Source organism: Macaca nemestrina, chromosome 4 (genome assembly GCF_043159975.1).
Source record: "Macaca nemestrina isolate mMacNem1 chromosome 4, mMacNem.hap1, whole genome shotgun sequence".
Classification (NCBI taxonomy): Eukaryota; Metazoa; Chordata; class Mammalia; order Primates; family Cercopithecidae; genus Macaca; species Macaca nemestrina.
The window spans coordinates 31,759,388-31,777,223 of NC_092128.1; the positions used below are offsets into that span (position 1 = coordinate 31,759,388).

Genomic DNA, 17,836 nt, shown 5'->3' on the forward strand with positions numbered 1-17,836 from the left:
AATATATCACAGAAAATAATATTTTATTATGATTTTATTGACAAAATTAGAATGCTAAATTCAGATAGCTGCAAAAAACCAAACAACAACAACAACAAAAAACAAAAAAACAAAACAGATTTGAAAATAAATGGTGCCATCAGTTGCAGGATTTTTACCGTCGTGGAAATAAGGTTTATTGAAATAAAATGATAAATAAAAATACTTTCCGGCTTGGGAGAATCAATCTAATTCCTGATACTGTTCTGTTTCCCTTGCTCCAAAAGTGTCATCAATCTCCCTATTTAGATGCAGTGCAGCCAGGTGTTCAGAATCACAGGGGGACAAAAAGAATTAGTTTCTTACTGAATAGGGGATTTTTTTTAAGAGGCTGGCATAAACAGGGCTGCAAAATGTGAAACATGTAGACCCACTGAACTGAACCCCCTTTTTTCCCCTCTTCCCAGGAGTAATTCTGCTACAAGGCTGATTTCAAGGACATGAATTGTTGACCTCATCCCAACATCAGAACCTCAGATGTTCTAATTTTTGCACCATTCCAGGCAAGTTGATCTTATAAGGAAATAAAATTGAACCTTAGGGGTCTGATGGAAACTCACTGTGACATTCAAATCAAGAAAACTTGCTGATGCCCACAGAGCCTTTTCCCCATGGGCCCTGATGGTAGCCTCCAGAAGGTGCAGCCTCAGGTGGTCCCCCTTCTTCTGTGGCAAGAATAAACTTTGGGTCTTGGATTGCAATACCACTTGTGGAGAAAATGGTATGCGAGGGAAAGCGATCAGCCTCTTGCCCTTGTTTCTTCCTCTTGACCGCCAAGTTCTACTGGATCCTCACAATGATGCAAAGAACTCACAGCCAAGAGTATGCCCATTCCATACGGGTGGATGGGGACATTATTTTGGGGGGTCTCTTCCCTGTCCACGCAAAGGGAGAGAGAGGAGTGCCTTGTGGGGAGCTGAAGAAGGAAAAGGGGATTCACAGACTGGAGGCCATGCTTTATGCAATTGACCAGATTAACAAGGACCCTGATCTCCTTTCCAACATCACTCTGGGTGTCCGCATCCTCGACACGTGCTCTAGGGACACCTATGCTTTGGAGCAGTCTCTAACGTTCGTGCAGGCATTAATAGAGAAAGATGCTTCGGATGTGAAGTGTGCTAATGGAGATCCACCCATTTTCACCAAGCCCGACAAGATTTCTGGCGTCATAGGTGCTGCAGCAAGCTCCGTGTCCATCATGGTTGCTAACATTTTAAGACTTTTTAAGGTAGGTAAAGGCATTGTCTTTCTGACCATTGTGAAAGGACAATGAAATGCTATGACTCCAACTGCAGGTTTAAGAAGAAATTGAAGATGGTGAAGGTGCTCATAGACCCTTTCCATGTCACCAGGTTCCTCAAATGGGGCATTCTGTATGGGGCATTCTACATGTGTTGGTTTAGTTCCATTATTTACAATTAACTGGATTAATTTTGACTCTGTTTTTTTTTTTTTTTTTTTTTTTTTTCCTGAACAAAGAGAAAGGTGAAAAGTTCTGTGAAATATTGGGTCTTTGTCATCTTGGGATAACCTCCTTATTAGGCTCATTTTAAATCAAAGCATTTTTAAAGAGAATAATGAACTCTTAGCACATTTATCATGGAAAACATTTCTATGGTATTTGAGCTATTTAATTTACTGGGTGAAACTTCTTTAAGGTGGGATGCTCTGTTATGACAAAAGTTTGTTCATGAAGAAACAGTATTTATTACTAATGTGTAGATGGGAGTGACACTCTGGGAGATGAGATGGCCATAAAATTGTCAGGCTTATTATAACTGCAATAGAACAGAACCTTATTAATTCAGACTGCTCTGATACAGACTTGGAATAATTATATATAATTCTTATTGCATTAAAAGTTCAAATTTAGCAGGATAAATTAGACTTTTTGATTTAGGTTTGGTGATCTATTACCCATATGTTGCATTTATATATTGAATAAAATTGGAAATATGGAATAATATATGTAAAAATACTTTGAAAAGTATAAAGTGCCGTAAAAATAAAGTTATTGTTAACTCACCATTTTCATTAACTTTCTCATTTTATTTATTAATAACCAATATGTAGTCTTTTGTAATAGACATAATTGTTTAATTGAAAATACTTTCACTCTGGTTTCTTACTCAGTGGGACATGAATTTTTTAACTTAATCTGAGTTAATGAGCCTTTGTTTTATATTGTGAAAAATGGTTCCTGGCTGGGTGCAGTGGCTCATGCCTGTAATCCCAGCACTTTGGGAGGCCGAGGTGGGCGGATCATGAGGTCAGGAGATTGAGACCATCCTGGCTAACACGTCGAAACCCTGTCTCTACTAAAAAAATACAAAAAATTAGCCTGGCATGGTGGCACATGCCTGTAGTCCCAGCTACTTGGGAGGCTGAGGGAGGAGGATCGCTTGAACCTGGGAGGTAGAGGTTGCAGTGACCTGAGATCGTGCCACTCCACTCCAGCCTGGGTGACAGAGCAAGATGCCGTCTCAAAAAAAAAAAAAAAAATTCCTATGCACATTAGATTTAGAAATATTAAAAGAGTATGGAGAAATTGGGCAGATGACAGGTATTGTGACAAATGTGAGCAAAGTGATGGGAAATGTCACACAAATGATGAAAGGAATTGAATCAAAGGATTTCTGGCTTGGCAGATATCTTGGAGACACATCTAGTCTGGCCCACTCATGGCACTGGAATCCTCTTTGTAACATCCCCTTGAGTGGCTGTGCAGCCTCTGTATGGATTTCCCTAGTTTAGAAGAGAAAATGCTATGAGGCAACTTAATGGCTATTTTCAGATAGATGAAATTTTCTCAAATAAGGAGGATGCTAAGCAGAAGCTCTCTGTGTCTAAGGAGTACTGAAGAGGCGCAAACAGGCTTCAGGGTGTGCTGGAGACATTTGAGCAGGACATTAAGAAGCACCTCTTGACAGTGAGAAGGACACAATTAAGACATATAGCCAGAGTTGCTTTAGTTCTCCATTTCTAGAAACCTTCAAGGGAAACTAGGCAGTTTTTTTTTTTTACCATTTCTCTTAGAGGGACTCCTTGCTTAGAGGCAAGATGTGGAACCAGAATTCTCCAGGTTTCCTCCCACATCTTGGGATCTAGGATTCCTCCCAGCTACCCCAGTTCTGTGCCATGTGGCATTTTCTGCTCTGGGGTGGTGTCCAGCTCAGACATTTCTGTAACTCTTCTCTCTGATTTGAACTCCCTCCTCACCTGCTCCAAGGCATCTCTTTTCTATTTTTAACTTAGTAGCTGTGGTTCAAAAACATCACTTCTAGAGGAGAGGAAAAGGTTCCTAAGAATCTACTCCTTTTGATTTCCCTCCCCTTATAAACCAATTCGGGTTCCTGCCAATACCATTGTAATTCCTGTGAATCCTGGCTGTTTCCTGTAGCCTGGTGCCCAGCCAAAAGTGGGCAAGGATTTGAGGAGTGTGGTGGAGGAGACAAAGTGTTCATATGACGTTTTCCAAGCTTGTTTGCATTTTTTTTTTGACATAGAATCAGCTTATCTGCAAAATGGGAATAATAAGATTGTTAGATTGTTGGGTATATTTAATGAGAAAATGCAGGAAGGCTTCCATCAGGACCTGGTCATGTCCTTTGGTGTTTTGGGCTATTGAAGGAAACTCCAGGCCACTTGAAGGCAAGAGGGGGTTTTGTTTTTATGCAGGGGGTATCTGGCTTCTCTCTTCTCTATTCTTCCCTCACGGACTGGTTAGTTCTCTTAATTTCTTGGGTAATCCTGGAGGGACCCCATCTGACTGGGTGAGAAGGTAACTACTGACCCTCTGGACAGAGTCCAATGCCCCAGGCCATCTCTTGAGACACAGACCAACACATGAAAGGGCAGCTCTTGACGCCCTTAACTGAAGTGCAGGGAGTGGGTCACTTATCACCAGGAGGGGGCGCTGTTATGGTAGACGTCATGACTAACATGATCAGTTCACTGGCCCAGAGTGAGCATTTAACCTACAGAAGCAAATCTAGTTATTAACCAAGTTATTGGACTTGAAAATTGTCTGTAATTCAAAAGTCCATCAGTGAGAGGATGTAGGTGCCTAACCCATCTTACAGGTGATTCTGGAACCATAAGAATGTGAATTAGATAATAGCAACTTATGCTACTTTACTTTGATTTTTTATGTGACTTTCAGCTAGCACTCTATTTGTAATATTAATTATAAAACAATTGGCACAGAAAATTGTCCACTCTATGTATGGATGACTTCTGTTTATATATATATGATAGTACAGACATGAAATATTACAGTAGTTATCAGAGGAATGATTAGCAGTTAATGCACTGGAGATTGGCATATAGCTCCTTTTTGAAAAACAATACTTTTCTTAAATACTAATTTTCCAAAGGCTATGACTTGAGTAAAAATAAGTTTTATGACAGTTTTCTCAAGCTTAGGCCCTTTCAGGGTAGCGAAAGACCCACAGAATCTAAAAATATGCCCATAAATAATCTAAAAATTAATGTATTGCTAGTTATTCCCAGATAATGGAGTTGAAGAAGGTAGAGCGTCTCCAATGAAGACATGCAATGAACTTTGATCATAAGGAATACAAATGGGGTCTTAATTCATGAACTTACTGACTGTCCTGCTCAACAATAAACATAAACTGGGGTTTTAAGAATCTGGTTGTGATGTGTTTAAAAATTTTATGGAAAATATTTGGGCCAAATTTGGAAGTGATCCCTAAATGTCTGTTTTCTTTTTTTGGACAACTTTGGGAAGGCCATATATTTTATTTGCAGCATCTTCCTGTACTAAAATGTGAAGGAGACAATGTCTTCCACGTAGCCCCATTTACCACTTTCTTCAGTCTTGCTCCTCCTGTGTCAACCTTTCCAGTCCTTGTATTCCCAAGTGTTCTCCTAATCCAAACCTGATGCAAGAGATCTATGTGTTGTCAGCTATCTGCATGTTAGTATGTCTATGTTTAAGTCAGAGGAGGATTTTATTTCCTTCAGGATCACTAATTGTGGAATGAAATGGGATTTGTCTTTGTAAAGGAGATGCCGGCATCAGTTGGGGAGGTTCATTTAGCCCCAGCAGAGACTGCACTTAGTGAAGAGCCACCTCCTCTGCTGGAATACAGGTGGCTCTGCTTATCTGATCTAGAGTGAAGTGGTGTCATCCTATCTTTGTTTCTCTTCTTATCCAAGCTTAGAAGCAAATGAACAAAATGAGCCTCTTTAACTTCAGAAGAGGGTTGAATAAGGGCTTGGAGCTGGATACAACCTGGGAACAAGATGCCATGTGGCATAGGTCCGTAGGATACTGAATGCTTTACTAGATTAGTGATATTCAACCCCGAGTGTATGGTGGGGTTCATACTGCTGTTGCCTTACCCACAAGGGGTATGGGCTGCATTGTTAAAACTACCTGGGAGGCTTTTCGAATGGCAGGATCCAGTGAACGATGTATGCCTCCCAAGCCCCTTTCCGGGAACTATTTTTTATTGAGATGAGTGTCCCATTTCCCTCAGGTGTGTTGGGGGTGGAAACAAATTTGAGAGTTACAGAACAAGAATTTAATGATCTGAACTTTTTAGATGCACTACTGTACCCTAACACACACACACACACACACACGTGCACACACACATCGTATATCAGCTAACATGAGGCAGAGCAGACCTAGGTGATTGCTTCACTCATATAGCATGTTAATGGCTTTAGATAACAGAAGTATCAATTAGGATAATGTGACATGTAACTGCAGAATAGCAGACCCAGGACAGCTCCATCCTATACAGAGGTCTAAATGACACCTCAGGGGCTTTTGTATTGTAGATAACCCAATGAAAAGAGGGGCCCAGGTCCCCATAAGAGATTGTATAGTTTGGAAAGAATTTAAAAAGGAGAGGGTCTTTGGAAATGTTTGAGAAGCCCATAAATTTGTGTTTTATAAAGAGCTCAATTTTTTTCCCCTTTCTAGAACATTTCCACTCCTCTCCTTTAAATTAAAGCAAATCAATTCCTCCAAACACTAATCATATGTCTTACTTTGAGCAAAGATTGAATATTCTAAGTTAAAAATAGCACATTGATGCTGGAGGTAACTCACATTAATGTCCACAAAGATACATTGGGTCATAAGAGGACACTGTCAAATATAATTCCTCTCTCTTTTGTTTTTCTAGTTAATTTTACCTGGGTTGTTAATTTTCTACCCTTAAAGGATAGGGGTTAGATAGTCTGCAGTGTATCCTTCCCAAAGAAATCAAATGAGACTTTTAAATAGAAATCCATTTGTGGGTGGGCTAGATAATTTCACCCTATGTGGAAGTGTGCCGGTTATAAATGGCGAAAATTGATCTTCATGTGAAGTCAATGAAATACTGAGAAGCATCTTGTTTCCCTGGCAGTCTTCGCCTACCCTGCTATGTTTATGAAGATATATTTTCTTCCAAGACACTCTACCAATTGTAGCAACCACTTCCATAAAGCCAAGCAGTTTTTGAGTTATTTATTGCATACAGTGGGTTTTATTTGCTTCAAAACTTTGAAAAGGTAAATCTGCCATATCCGGGCTCATCTAGAGATGAACTCATAAATGAGTGCAGTCAGTAAACTCAGTAGGAGGTAAATTTCATGTTCAATCTCATTTGATGGCAAATAGATAATGAATATTGGGAGGTGAACTTCTTCAGTCAACTCTTTGGTACTGTAGCAAGGTTTCATTTAACTTTGAAAAGAGCTCACTCTCCTTAGATGAGAGATGACTGGTAAGTAGCACTTACACTCCCAGCTACAGAGATCTTTCAAAACGGAGACTTGTTAATGTCTTTCCCCTTCTTAAAACTCTTTAATGGCTAGGGTTTTCCCCAGGATGGAGGTCCACCTCCACTTTGGGGATCTTTTTCTCACTTTCCTTGACTAGATTGTCTCTTTGTTACAAGTAACAAAGAAGCAGCCTGTGCTTCCTCTCCTTAGTGTCTCTCTCACTGTGTTGTGATTGCTTACCTACTTGTCTGCATTCCCCCACTAGACTGTAACTACCATGTGGGCAGGGGCCATGTCTATCTAGTTTGTTGCCATATTCCTAGCGCCTAGCATGGGCCTGTCAGAGAAATAATGAATGAATGAATACATCGAATCTCTCTACTCTCTCCCTCATCCCAATCTCCATGTTAGAAATATGTGTTGAATAGATGGGAAAGAAGTATAATTTTGTTTATTTTTCTTGTATATTCCTTTAGAAAAGAAGGAGGGTGATATGTTTAGGCTTTGTGTCCCCACCCAAATCTCATTTTGAAATGTAATCCATATAATCCCCACATGTCAAAGGAGAGACCAGGTGGAGGTAATTGAATCATGGGGGTGGTTTTCTCCATGCTGTTCTCGTGATAGTGAGTGAGTTCTCATGAGATCTGATGGTTTTATAAGGGGCTCTTCCCACTTGGCACTTCTCCTTCCTGCCACCTTGTGGAGAAGGTGTCTTGCTTCTCCTTTGCCTTCTGCCATAATTATGAGTTTCCTGAGGCCTCCTCAGCCATGCTGAACTGTAAGTCAATTAAACCTCTTTCCTTTATCAATTACCCAGTATCTGGCAGTTCTTTATAGCAGTGTGAAAGCAGACGAATATAGAGGGAGAAGCGGAGAAAGAACGAAACATGATTATATTTTGAGAGTTCCTATTTTCATGTGCTTTCTCTTTTTCCTACAAATTTCTATTTAAATGTATTTTTAACATTAAGAAATTGCATTGTATATTTCAAAATTGTTAAAAGAGTAGATCTTAAATGTTTTCACCATACACCAAAAAAGTGTGAGGGGATGGATTTGTTAATTAGCCAATTTAATCACTCCATATTGTAAACATAAACCATCATATTGTGCCCCATAAATACATATAAATTGTCAATCAAAAATAAAATAAGTAAAATACATGAACACATTCTCATTTTAAAGGTTTAAGCAATAAATAGTATAAAAGGAAAGTCCACTTCCAAATGCATAAATCCGTTAATAACACAGGCACACGTGATTTTGTTAATAGATATGTGACTTATGACTTTCTTTTTCACTTAATATATTTGGGAAAAATTTCCATGTTGGTTAATATAGATGTACTGCAGTAATTCTCAACCCCAGCTGCATGTTAGCATTGCCAGCATAGCTTTTAAAAATTTTGGATGCCCAAACCCTAGCCAGGACCAGTTAAATTGGTTGGGGTAGAGCTCTGCATTGGTATGTTTTAAAAGATCACCAGGTGATTCTGATGTTTGGTCAAGAATGAGAACTGCAAGACTTTATTTTTTTAATAGTTGCTTGGTTTTTAATCATATGGATGGACCATACTTTATTTTATAAATCTCTGGTAAACAAGTTACTTCCCTTTGCTCTCCAAATTTGTTATTTGAAAAACAGTTGAAACAATGCTAGAGCCTCATCCAAATACTATTAGCTCTAGAATGAATTTTGGTGGTATAGGGGCCTTTCTTGGACCAACAAAGGGGCCAGATGAGTGAACTGCCAAAAGCATCTTGCTGTAAGACAGGGTCACAGGACACAGACATTCCAAGCCATGTCTCTTCGAAACATGTAGTAACTTAGAATCAGTATCGTGGTCATGTGCTCAGACAGTTCAGGGAGCACCATGACTCTTGGGCGGAGCACTTTTTAAACTTGGTGAATTTAAATTAAATTTCTTTTCTTTCCCCTAGCCTCAAATGGCCTGAAATCCTGCAGTGAATGCCAAATACATCTTAAGAGCGTACTTAGTGATAAATGCCTATGTTTGGGGTGTTTTAAGTAATGAGGTTGTTTGAAAAGTAGTGAGAAGTCTTTCCATAAGAACGTTTGTGACTGGATGTTATATATTTTGGTTTACAAAATTGTCTGAAAACCTTTCTAGAATAAGTCAGGGTCTATGTAAATAAATCTGCATAAGGAAAGTACTGTGCTCTTTCTACCCATTCACCCTAGAGACCACAGGTTTTTTATATTTTATAGACTTCACTTCATAGTGGTTTTAGGTTCACAGCACAATTGAAGATTGCAGTGGTTTTAACACAGGTGTCTTCTTGGGCTCTTCTGATAGCTTTTTGCAACCAAAGGTAATGTCTTCCTAGGAAGACTTAAAATCTGAAGTCTGTCCTGTGCCCAGTCCAGTGGTTATCACACTGTAGCATGCGAGAAATCACCCAGAATCCTTGTTGAAACACGCATTCCTGAGCCCACCTGCAGGGTTTCTGATTCAGTGGGTCCGGGGAGGCCCAGGGTGGGGGCTGAGAATTGCCATTGCTAATGGTTCCCAGGTGATGCTGATGCTGCTCTTTTGCACATCACACTTTGAGAAGCACTGCTCCATACAAATTGCTTGCTGGCTGACTTAGCAAGTCAAAGTGTGCAAAACAAAAGTGAGATTTAACAATGTTCTGTCTGACAGCAGCTTTCGACACACACCTGGTTGGATTTCTGTTCCTATTGGTCATAATCACAGCAGGTGTTGTGTGGATTTATCTTTAATTGTGTGCGTGTTTGGAAGTTGTGTTCCTTATTAAGTAATGCATAGCTCATGAATAATGATCAGTGCAATGGTCACTTAAACACTATTTCTTAACGTAGGGTCAGGCAGATTACCATTCTACGCATTTTTACTACTTGAGAGCAGACTGATTTAAGAAACTTAGATTGTAAGATACACATTAATTGGGAATTGAGAACAGTAAAAGATGAAGGAGGCTATGATATGTCCCAGCTACCAGCAATTTGTCTTCAGAAACCGTGACAGCTACCTCCTGATTTCCATTATGCAATGCGATTGCAAATAACATTCCACAGCAGTCTTAATCAATAGAGGGTCACAAGAGGCCCTTGTTTCCTTAAAGTGGGAAAAGGGCTTATTTACCCATTTAATTGATATAACACACTTTCTGGCAAAAGACAGAGTCATCTCTTTTAGCTGTAATTGGGGACTTTTTCTATCCCCAAACACTGTCCTCACAACCTGCATCTATACGTCTAATCTTTATGTATCTTGAACACATAAGGAACACCACGCTGGCAAGATGTAGGGGTCTAGGCATAGCATTGTGCACAGCCACTTTTATCTGTTTCTAGAATGAGGCCAGTCTCTGCTGTATTACTTCATTAGGCTCAGCAAGCTAATAAACATGTGTTCTCAATGTTGGCCGTTAGTCTCCCTCTAAGACTCTTCAAGGCTCCCTCTGGGATTAGGGAGGCTGGTTTCCTTGGTGTATAATACAGTCCCAGTTTCAGCGACATCATGGATCTGTCTCTGTATCCCCTGCAGTGCCACTGAGCTCCCTTGGGACATGTGGATGGTGACTTATTCTTGCTCTAGCGTCTTACTCTTGCTTCCTCTCACATGGATTGAGAGTGACCTCTAGCTTCGACTAGTGCTTGTACTATTTCTTTATATGGTGGCAATTCTATTTATTAGTTTTCAGAGTGATTTATCATCTCACCTCAGAGTGTTTGAACTTATATTACTTCTAGAACAAATACCATGCCATACTCATGTAAATTTCTTAGATATTTGTGACTTATAGATATTATGTTTGTTATCAGGAGATGTCTGTTCAAATTATAGATTATTTTAATGTATTTAGTGGTGCTGATGCTCTTGAGTAAAATAGATTAATATGAATTATATGAAATAGGTTGGGCTCTGTAGTCAGACTGCCCAAGTTCAAATTTGGACATAATGCTTGTTAACTGTGTTACCTTAAGCAAGATAGTTAATCTCTCCAAATCTTAAACTTTCTTATCTGTTAAAAAAACAGCAACCCAGGCTGGGAACGATGGCTCACACCTGTAATCCCAGCACTTTGGGAGGCCGAGACGGATGGATCACCAGGTCAGGAGTTCAAGACAAGCCTGACAAACATGGTGAAACCCCATCTCTAATGAAAATACAAAAATTAGCCAGGCGTGGTGGCATGGGCTTGTAATCCCAGCTACTCAGGAGGCTGAGGCAGGAGAATCACTTGAACCTGGGAGACAGGGGTTGCAGTGAGCTGAGATCGCCCCTCTGCACTCCAGCCTGGGTGACAGAGCGAGATTGTCTCAAAAACAAAACAAACAAAAAACCCCAGTTAATAATAGTACCTTTTTCATAAGGTTTTTAATGAAGACAAGTAAGATACATTTCAGAGTCCTAAGCAAAATCCCTGGTCCATAGGAGGCACCACGATGTTTGTTATGATGATGATAATGAGGAGGAAGATATTTATGTCTGCTATTAAGAGGATATTCATTTTGAGTGGTACCTCTCCTACAGTTTCTCAGCCATTTATACTGACTTGCTCTATTTTGTGAACAAAGGCAGATTAGCATTAAAGGTGTAATTGGTCAAGAAACAGAACTGATGGGCCAGGTATGGTTGCACACACTTGTAATCTCAGCACTGTGGGTGGCTGAGGTGGATGGATTACTTGAGCCTAGGAGTTCAAGACCAACTTGGGCATCTGAGACCAGCCTGAGCAACAGGACAAGATCCTGTATCTATAAAAAATACAAAAATTAGCTGGGTGTGGTGGAATTCCCTTGTAGTTCCAGCTACTCTGGAGGCTGAGGTGGGAGAATTACTTGGGCCTGGGTGGTTGAGGCTACAGTGAGCCACGATGATACCACTGCACTCCAGCCTGGGAAACAGAGTGAGACCCTGTCTGACTCACTCACACACACACACACACACACACACACGAAGAAAGAAACAGAACTGGGGCAGGTCTGGATTGGCTCTGGCATAGGGCAAGGCTGTCTAGTTTTCTTGAAGGCTGAACTTGTGACTGGGACTTCATCAGCTTATGTTCCAGCCAGGTGAGCTAAGAAGGTGGTGTACTGCTATCCTTCCAAATCCATGTGTTGGATGGTAAGAGTCCGTTTTATTAAAAAAGTAGAGAACCCAGAGAAACATTGGTTTTCTATTTTTTTAAGTAAAGTTGCACTACATTTTTATGTTTCAGCGCCCAAAGAAAAATACCCTTAGGATTCAATTGTTAAAAAAACAAACAAAAAACCAAAAAAAACAAAAAGGAAGAAAAAGAAAAAATCACCAATTCTGACTCACGTAGGCTACGAGTTTGATGATGGAGTTGTGGTTGAGCATGAGCAGCTGAATGACCCCAGGCATGGGTGGCAGCCCTCAATGCTGTCCTTTGGGTTGGAATTCCCTTTCTTTTCCATGTGTGATAAGGACAGAAACACAGGCCTGCTTCGGACGAAGAATGTTAACTTTTGTTGAGGGAAGATTTTTTTTTCTGCCAGAGATGGCTGACATGACACTAATTCCTATCATCTCTGATACAAATGTCAGAAATGAAAGCCCTAAAGGCTTCAGAAGTACTTGTTCTAGAAGTCACATTCATTTTAGGACAATCAGAAAAACAGTGGAACTAAATGTATTGTATTCTGATTCACACTGTGACCTATCTTGTGCCACCTGTTTAAAATGTGACCAATTCAGTCAAACATATCAATTATGCCTTAGTAAATTCTCATTTTAATCAAATATGAATGTAAAAGGACTTCACAGGGAAAGAAATCAATGCAGAGTTAATGTGGTCAAGTCCTATCCTAGCATTGTGAGACGGTGCTGAACAATGCCTGGTACAGCTTCTAAACCCAGTAAGTGCTAAATATTTTTTTTTTCCCCCATCAAGAGAAGTAGAATAGTGTAAGAGACGCTAGCATTTAACCCACGTGTTCTCCTTCTGTAACTTAGTAATACAGGTAAGCAGGTAATATTCAATCAACCCACCAACAGGTCTATGCAGCATCCCACAGGTATGTGCAGCGTGTTTGACATTGTAGTGGATAATATGAAAGAAAAGAAGACCCTAAGCCATCAATGTTGCTTATACTCTAGTTGAGGGGAAATGACCAAAATCCTGTAAAATAACCACGAGCAATCTAAGACTGTGTCAAAAGGGCTACAGTGTGGTCCTGGGGTTTAAAGGAGAGGCTGACTTCATCCAAGGAAGCTGCAGTTAGCAGCCAAGGTGTCTTAATCAACTCTGTTATAGGCTGTTGCTACAGAATATCTTAGACTGGGTGGCTTAAACAATAGCCTTGTTTCCCCCCTCACATTTCTGGAAGCTGGAATTGAGATCAGGGTACCGGCTTGGTGGGTTCTTGGTGAAGTCCCTCTCCCTGGTTTACAGATGCTGTCTCCTTGTTGCATCCTCACATGGTGCTGAGAGAGACAAGAGAAGCTCTCTCCTGTCTATTCTTACAAGGGCACTTACAAGGGCTCCACGCTTATGAGTTAATTACCTCTTAAAGATGTCATCTTTAAATACCATCACATTAGGGGTTAAGATTTCATCATGAATTCTGGTGGGGGATATACATTCATTCCATAGCACAAGGCTTCATGCAGTAATGTGGGGTTGGGCTGGGCTTAGAGGAATGGGTAGGAGTATGCAAACTGAGGCCGGGAGAGGAGGAAGAGTCTTCCAAGACTGGGAATCCTGTGAACCTTTTACCTGATGCCAGCTCATGTTCAGCTATGTGGGGCTGGAAGTACGTGGAAACCTCTTCCCCTCTCACAGTCTCTCTGCTATGACAAAACTTCAAATGATTATTTTAGGAGTCTCTAGGAGGTTTAAAAATGAGGAAGGTTGGAGTGCTGTGTTCCCAACTTCCATTGGAGACAAAACTGGGGGTCCCAAACTAGTGAACACAGAACACCCAGAGGGCACAATGCTGTACCCTCTTAATCAGCATTGTAGAACAGCTAAACAGGTAATTGCTGTTGAATTTAAGGAAAGTGTTATTAAACCTAGGAGAATCCCTCCCCTGACCCTTTCCCCATCCTTTGCACTCTGGGAATCCATGTAACTTAAGATAAAACATTTTGCTTTATTTTTCATTTGCCACATGAGTATCTTGACTCTTTACACTGTTATTCAATGTAGAGTCACAATCAATTGCTGAGAGAGAAATTAAATGCATTGCCAATGAATTGATTTTATTTGCTTCATTCTAGTAAGAAAAGCCACCATTCTTGAGGGGCTGATGGTTCTTTTCCGTTTTCCTAACCACAGGGAGTAATCATACCTACACTGTCTCTGTTTCAAAAGGTGGTCATAGATCTCAGCAAGGTAAAAATTGGAGATTTGACAATATTCTAACTGTAAAGAGTTTTGATGATTTGGAAATAGGTTTTGTATTGAAAATGGCATAAATGATTATTTTTCTTCTTTATGCTGCCGCACTTTAACTTGTAATTTCTACCCTGGTAACCCCACCTATTTAAATGAGAGCTCAATATGAGATCTTTTGTTGTCTTTGAAACCACTGGTATAAAATTTTAAATTCTTGGATATTTTTCCTCTGCCTGAGAAAGGAAGATACAGGAAATTTCATTTTTTAGTGTGAATAGCTTTATTTCATTTATATTCATGTAGCTCAAGCATCTAGTGAGTTTTGCTGGTATATAAATTAATATTTACAGGTAAAACCTTGCTGAAAATAAAATAGATTAAGTGGAGAATATTTTTCCCACAGCTTTTGTCTCTAACAAAAATGAAAAAACCCAGCACCACTCCTTTACTGAATGCCCCATCTGTTGGCTCCTTGCTGCTCTGAGCCAACATCCTCTTGGGATTGTTTGGGGCCAAGGGTCTGCATGTGAAGCAGGGTAGGTTTAGCACATGCTGGGAGAATAGGGATTTTGATTAAGACTTATATTTACCCTTAACTATTTCTCTGAATTATAGAGAACTAAAATAAAAAAATGTATTTTTGGATTGAAGTTACAGGAAAATTTCAGCCTCTACTGATCAGTGTTATGCATAGTATGTGATAATTTTTTTCAGATATTAAATCACTGATTGATGAATAAATATTTAACACCTTATTTTTAAAAGATGTTATGATGTTTAATAGCATTAATAATTCATTGCAGTTAAGTGGTACAAGTTTAGATTTTGATGTAAAATATCTGCATAAGAATTCCCCCAAAGAATCTATGCCCATCTAGAAAATGGTTTTATGAAAGAAAAGTAGACAGTTTTGCATTGTACTTTGTCTTAAACAACTTAGAATGAAGTTCAGTAGCAGAGTTCCATGGTTTTCAAAGAAAATGAATAATACCCTATGAGTCATGGATATTTGGACATTTTAAAGATGTTTTAGGAAGCTTGGCACAAAATAGTTTTTTTTTTTAAGTGATTATTTTTCCTCATTCTCCAAATGCTTGGAATTATGAAACCTTAGAATTGGAAGAGATTTTTGAGGTTTTCTGTTATGCCTTTCATCCAAACCAAAATCTATTCAAGTAAGACCCTTGATAGGTAGTGGTGATTCAATGCTGTCTTTGTTCTTCGATTTGATTTAAACATCTCTCTGCTCAATTCTCCTGTCTTGTGCATGTCTTTTTCATGAGACAGTCCTTCAGGTGTTTGAAGACCCTGTTCTTCCTGAGCCTTCAGTTCTCCAGGCTAAACATCACCTGCTCCCTATAACAGAAACAGTGCAAGAGGTAATGTTTATTGACAGCTTCCCAAATGCCAGGCACTATGCTAAACACGTAACATGCCTGATCTTATTGGATCCTTACCACAATTCTGTCAGATAGGTATGGTTTTCAGATGAGGAACTGAGGCTTATCTGAGGTTACCTGGAAAGTAAGTGGCCATGTGATATTCAAACCTGTGTGTCTGATGGACTCAAAAGTCCATGCTTTCAACCATTGCTTTTTACTGCCTTTTAGATGGTATGTTTTCAAATTATTTCTGTATGGTTTCCTTTCTCTAAACACAGTCCTGCTGTTAGTTTAACCCCATTCTCAGTTAAAATAATTTTTCCTTGCCATTCTAAAAGACTGCCTTTGAGCAGGAAAATTAAGCCTTTTAATGCAGAGGACTTCAGCTCTGTAAGCCTCATATTCTCAGTATATCGCTGGCTGGAATGGCAGATGGGCTGGCCAGCACATCCATGGTGGGCAGTGGCCTCAGTGCAAGGATGGAGTCTGACTGCCCATGACCCCATGTATCTTCCCTGCTGCCGGAATGATCACATGGCTTCCAGAAACATTGTGTTCCTTTAGCAGCATTGATGGAGCTTCCTATTGTTCCAGATGTTTTCTGAGGAGGATACTGGATAAGAGTTTGTATTATTACAGATGGTCAGAGCAGTTTATGTATCAGGAAGTTTTCCATGGAAGAAAGAATATATTCAAAATTCTATTTTGAAGCTGATGGCAGGATGTGGTGAAATTATTTGGATGTTAGGAAAACACTGTAAATGCCAAAATAAATACTTGTGGTTTGTACTTACTCCTTTCCCAAACTAAAATAGGACCTGTGACAGCATTTCCTGAACACATGGGATCAAACTCTAGATCAAATGATGAGTTGATAAAATGAACATATTCGTATTAAGTTTCTTTCATTTACTTCTCATTTCCATGTCTAGAATCTAGAGTCTAGAATGGTTGGATGGATGTATTAGGACCAGAGTGTGTATGATAATATTAATGTCAGAAAAACAAACTACTCATTTTCACCTCTGTGGGGAGAGACTGGAATTCAAACCATGTCTCCTGTACCTTGGCAGAGTAAGAGTGTTGGGTTCTTTCAGCCACTTTTTGGGGGGTAGACTTGGTCAGCAGCCCGACCCTGTCCCTGTCCCAGCCTCAGAGCCTCCCAGTGAGCTTTCTCTCATCACTACACAGCCCGCCTCCTTCCTCTGTTAACCTGAGCTTTCTCTCATCACTACACAGCCCGCCTCCTTCCTCTGTTAACCTGCCTTGAGATTCCTTTCCAAGGCTCCTGTAGCCTAAAGTATAATGTATTTGACTCTACCTTTACTTTGAAAACACTCTTGATGTTTTGTAGAGTTCTTCCAGGTTTTCCTATTAGATAAAAACAGCTTTTTATACCTTTTGTTTCCATGGTAATGAATTCCAGGACTGCTTTAGAAAACCACTAGCTTTGTGTACCAGTGGAAAGTTGCAGCATTATATACTAACACAATAAACATCAGCCCACCTGTAAGAGGCGTGCAAGCCGGTAGAAACACTGTAGCACCACGGTCATGAAATGATGTGAGCATACTATCTTTTACTGCAATAAGCAGGATTTGGAACATGAGCCCTGCATTGCAGACAAATGGCTTGGGAGCTGTAGCATGAATTCTAGTGTTCACTAATCAGCTCAAGGCAGAAAGAGCCAATTAACTTGAGGCATTAATTTTCAAATTTAACATTATATTGAAACCGTGGAACCCCATTTCCAAATTTTTTGCAATCTTCCTGAGTTTTTACAAGTGCCAGTTCTGCTCTTAGGAAGTCCTCGGCGGGAGGAGAGTCTTCCTTGGGCAATTTACTTTCTGGTATAAGGAAGATTGTTTCCAAAAATTCTGGGAAATCTTCATGGTATTGTCTGCAAATATACCTCTTAAGAATCTCAGGTACAGATCAGAACTCAACAGAAAAATCTATTAGAGTTGGCTCAAGACAGGGCAAACATAAAAAGTAGATATCCTGGGAAAAAATAGAACTGTTTTTATAAAAGGCTATAGGTTTCTGAATATGTGGAAGAAGGAATAATTGGAATTTGTTTTTTGTCAACCCTGACTCTGCCCTCTACAGCCTTCTCTTTGTTATATCGTGAGTTGGGGGAGTGAGAAGCAAGGGAAAAGGCAGAAAGAACATGAGAGGTTGGACAGAAAGATTGGAGGTACATGCCAAGTTGATTGTGCTAATTTGAAAAGAGACAATGAATCAAAGCTCCTTTTTCCCTATTGTAGATTTTAATATTTAAAGTTACCAGTGCCATTACTGATTATATTAAGA

The 17,836-nt window shown here is 39.7% G+C and overlaps 1 protein-coding gene across 8 annotated transcripts in view; it reads left to right on the top strand.

Annotated features, from left to right (window-relative positions):
- The window catches only part of LOC105474850 (glutamate metabotropic receptor 8), an 808,970-nt gene that overhangs the window by 9,516 nt on the left and 781,618 nt on the right, over nt 1-17,836 (top strand). For 6 of the 8 annotated variants that reach the window (XM_011729672.2, XM_011729687.2, XM_071094553.1 and 3 more), the window contains exon 2: nt 447-1,267. The exons of the other annotated variants lie outside the window; for them this stretch is intronic. In XM_011729672.2, coding sequence (XP_011727974.1) covers nt 758-1,267 — 510 coding nt within the window. In that variant the 5' untranslated portion in view covers nt 447-757. The remainder of the gene's footprint in view (nt 1-446; nt 1,268-17,836) is intronic. 8 annotated transcript variants of the gene reach the window in all.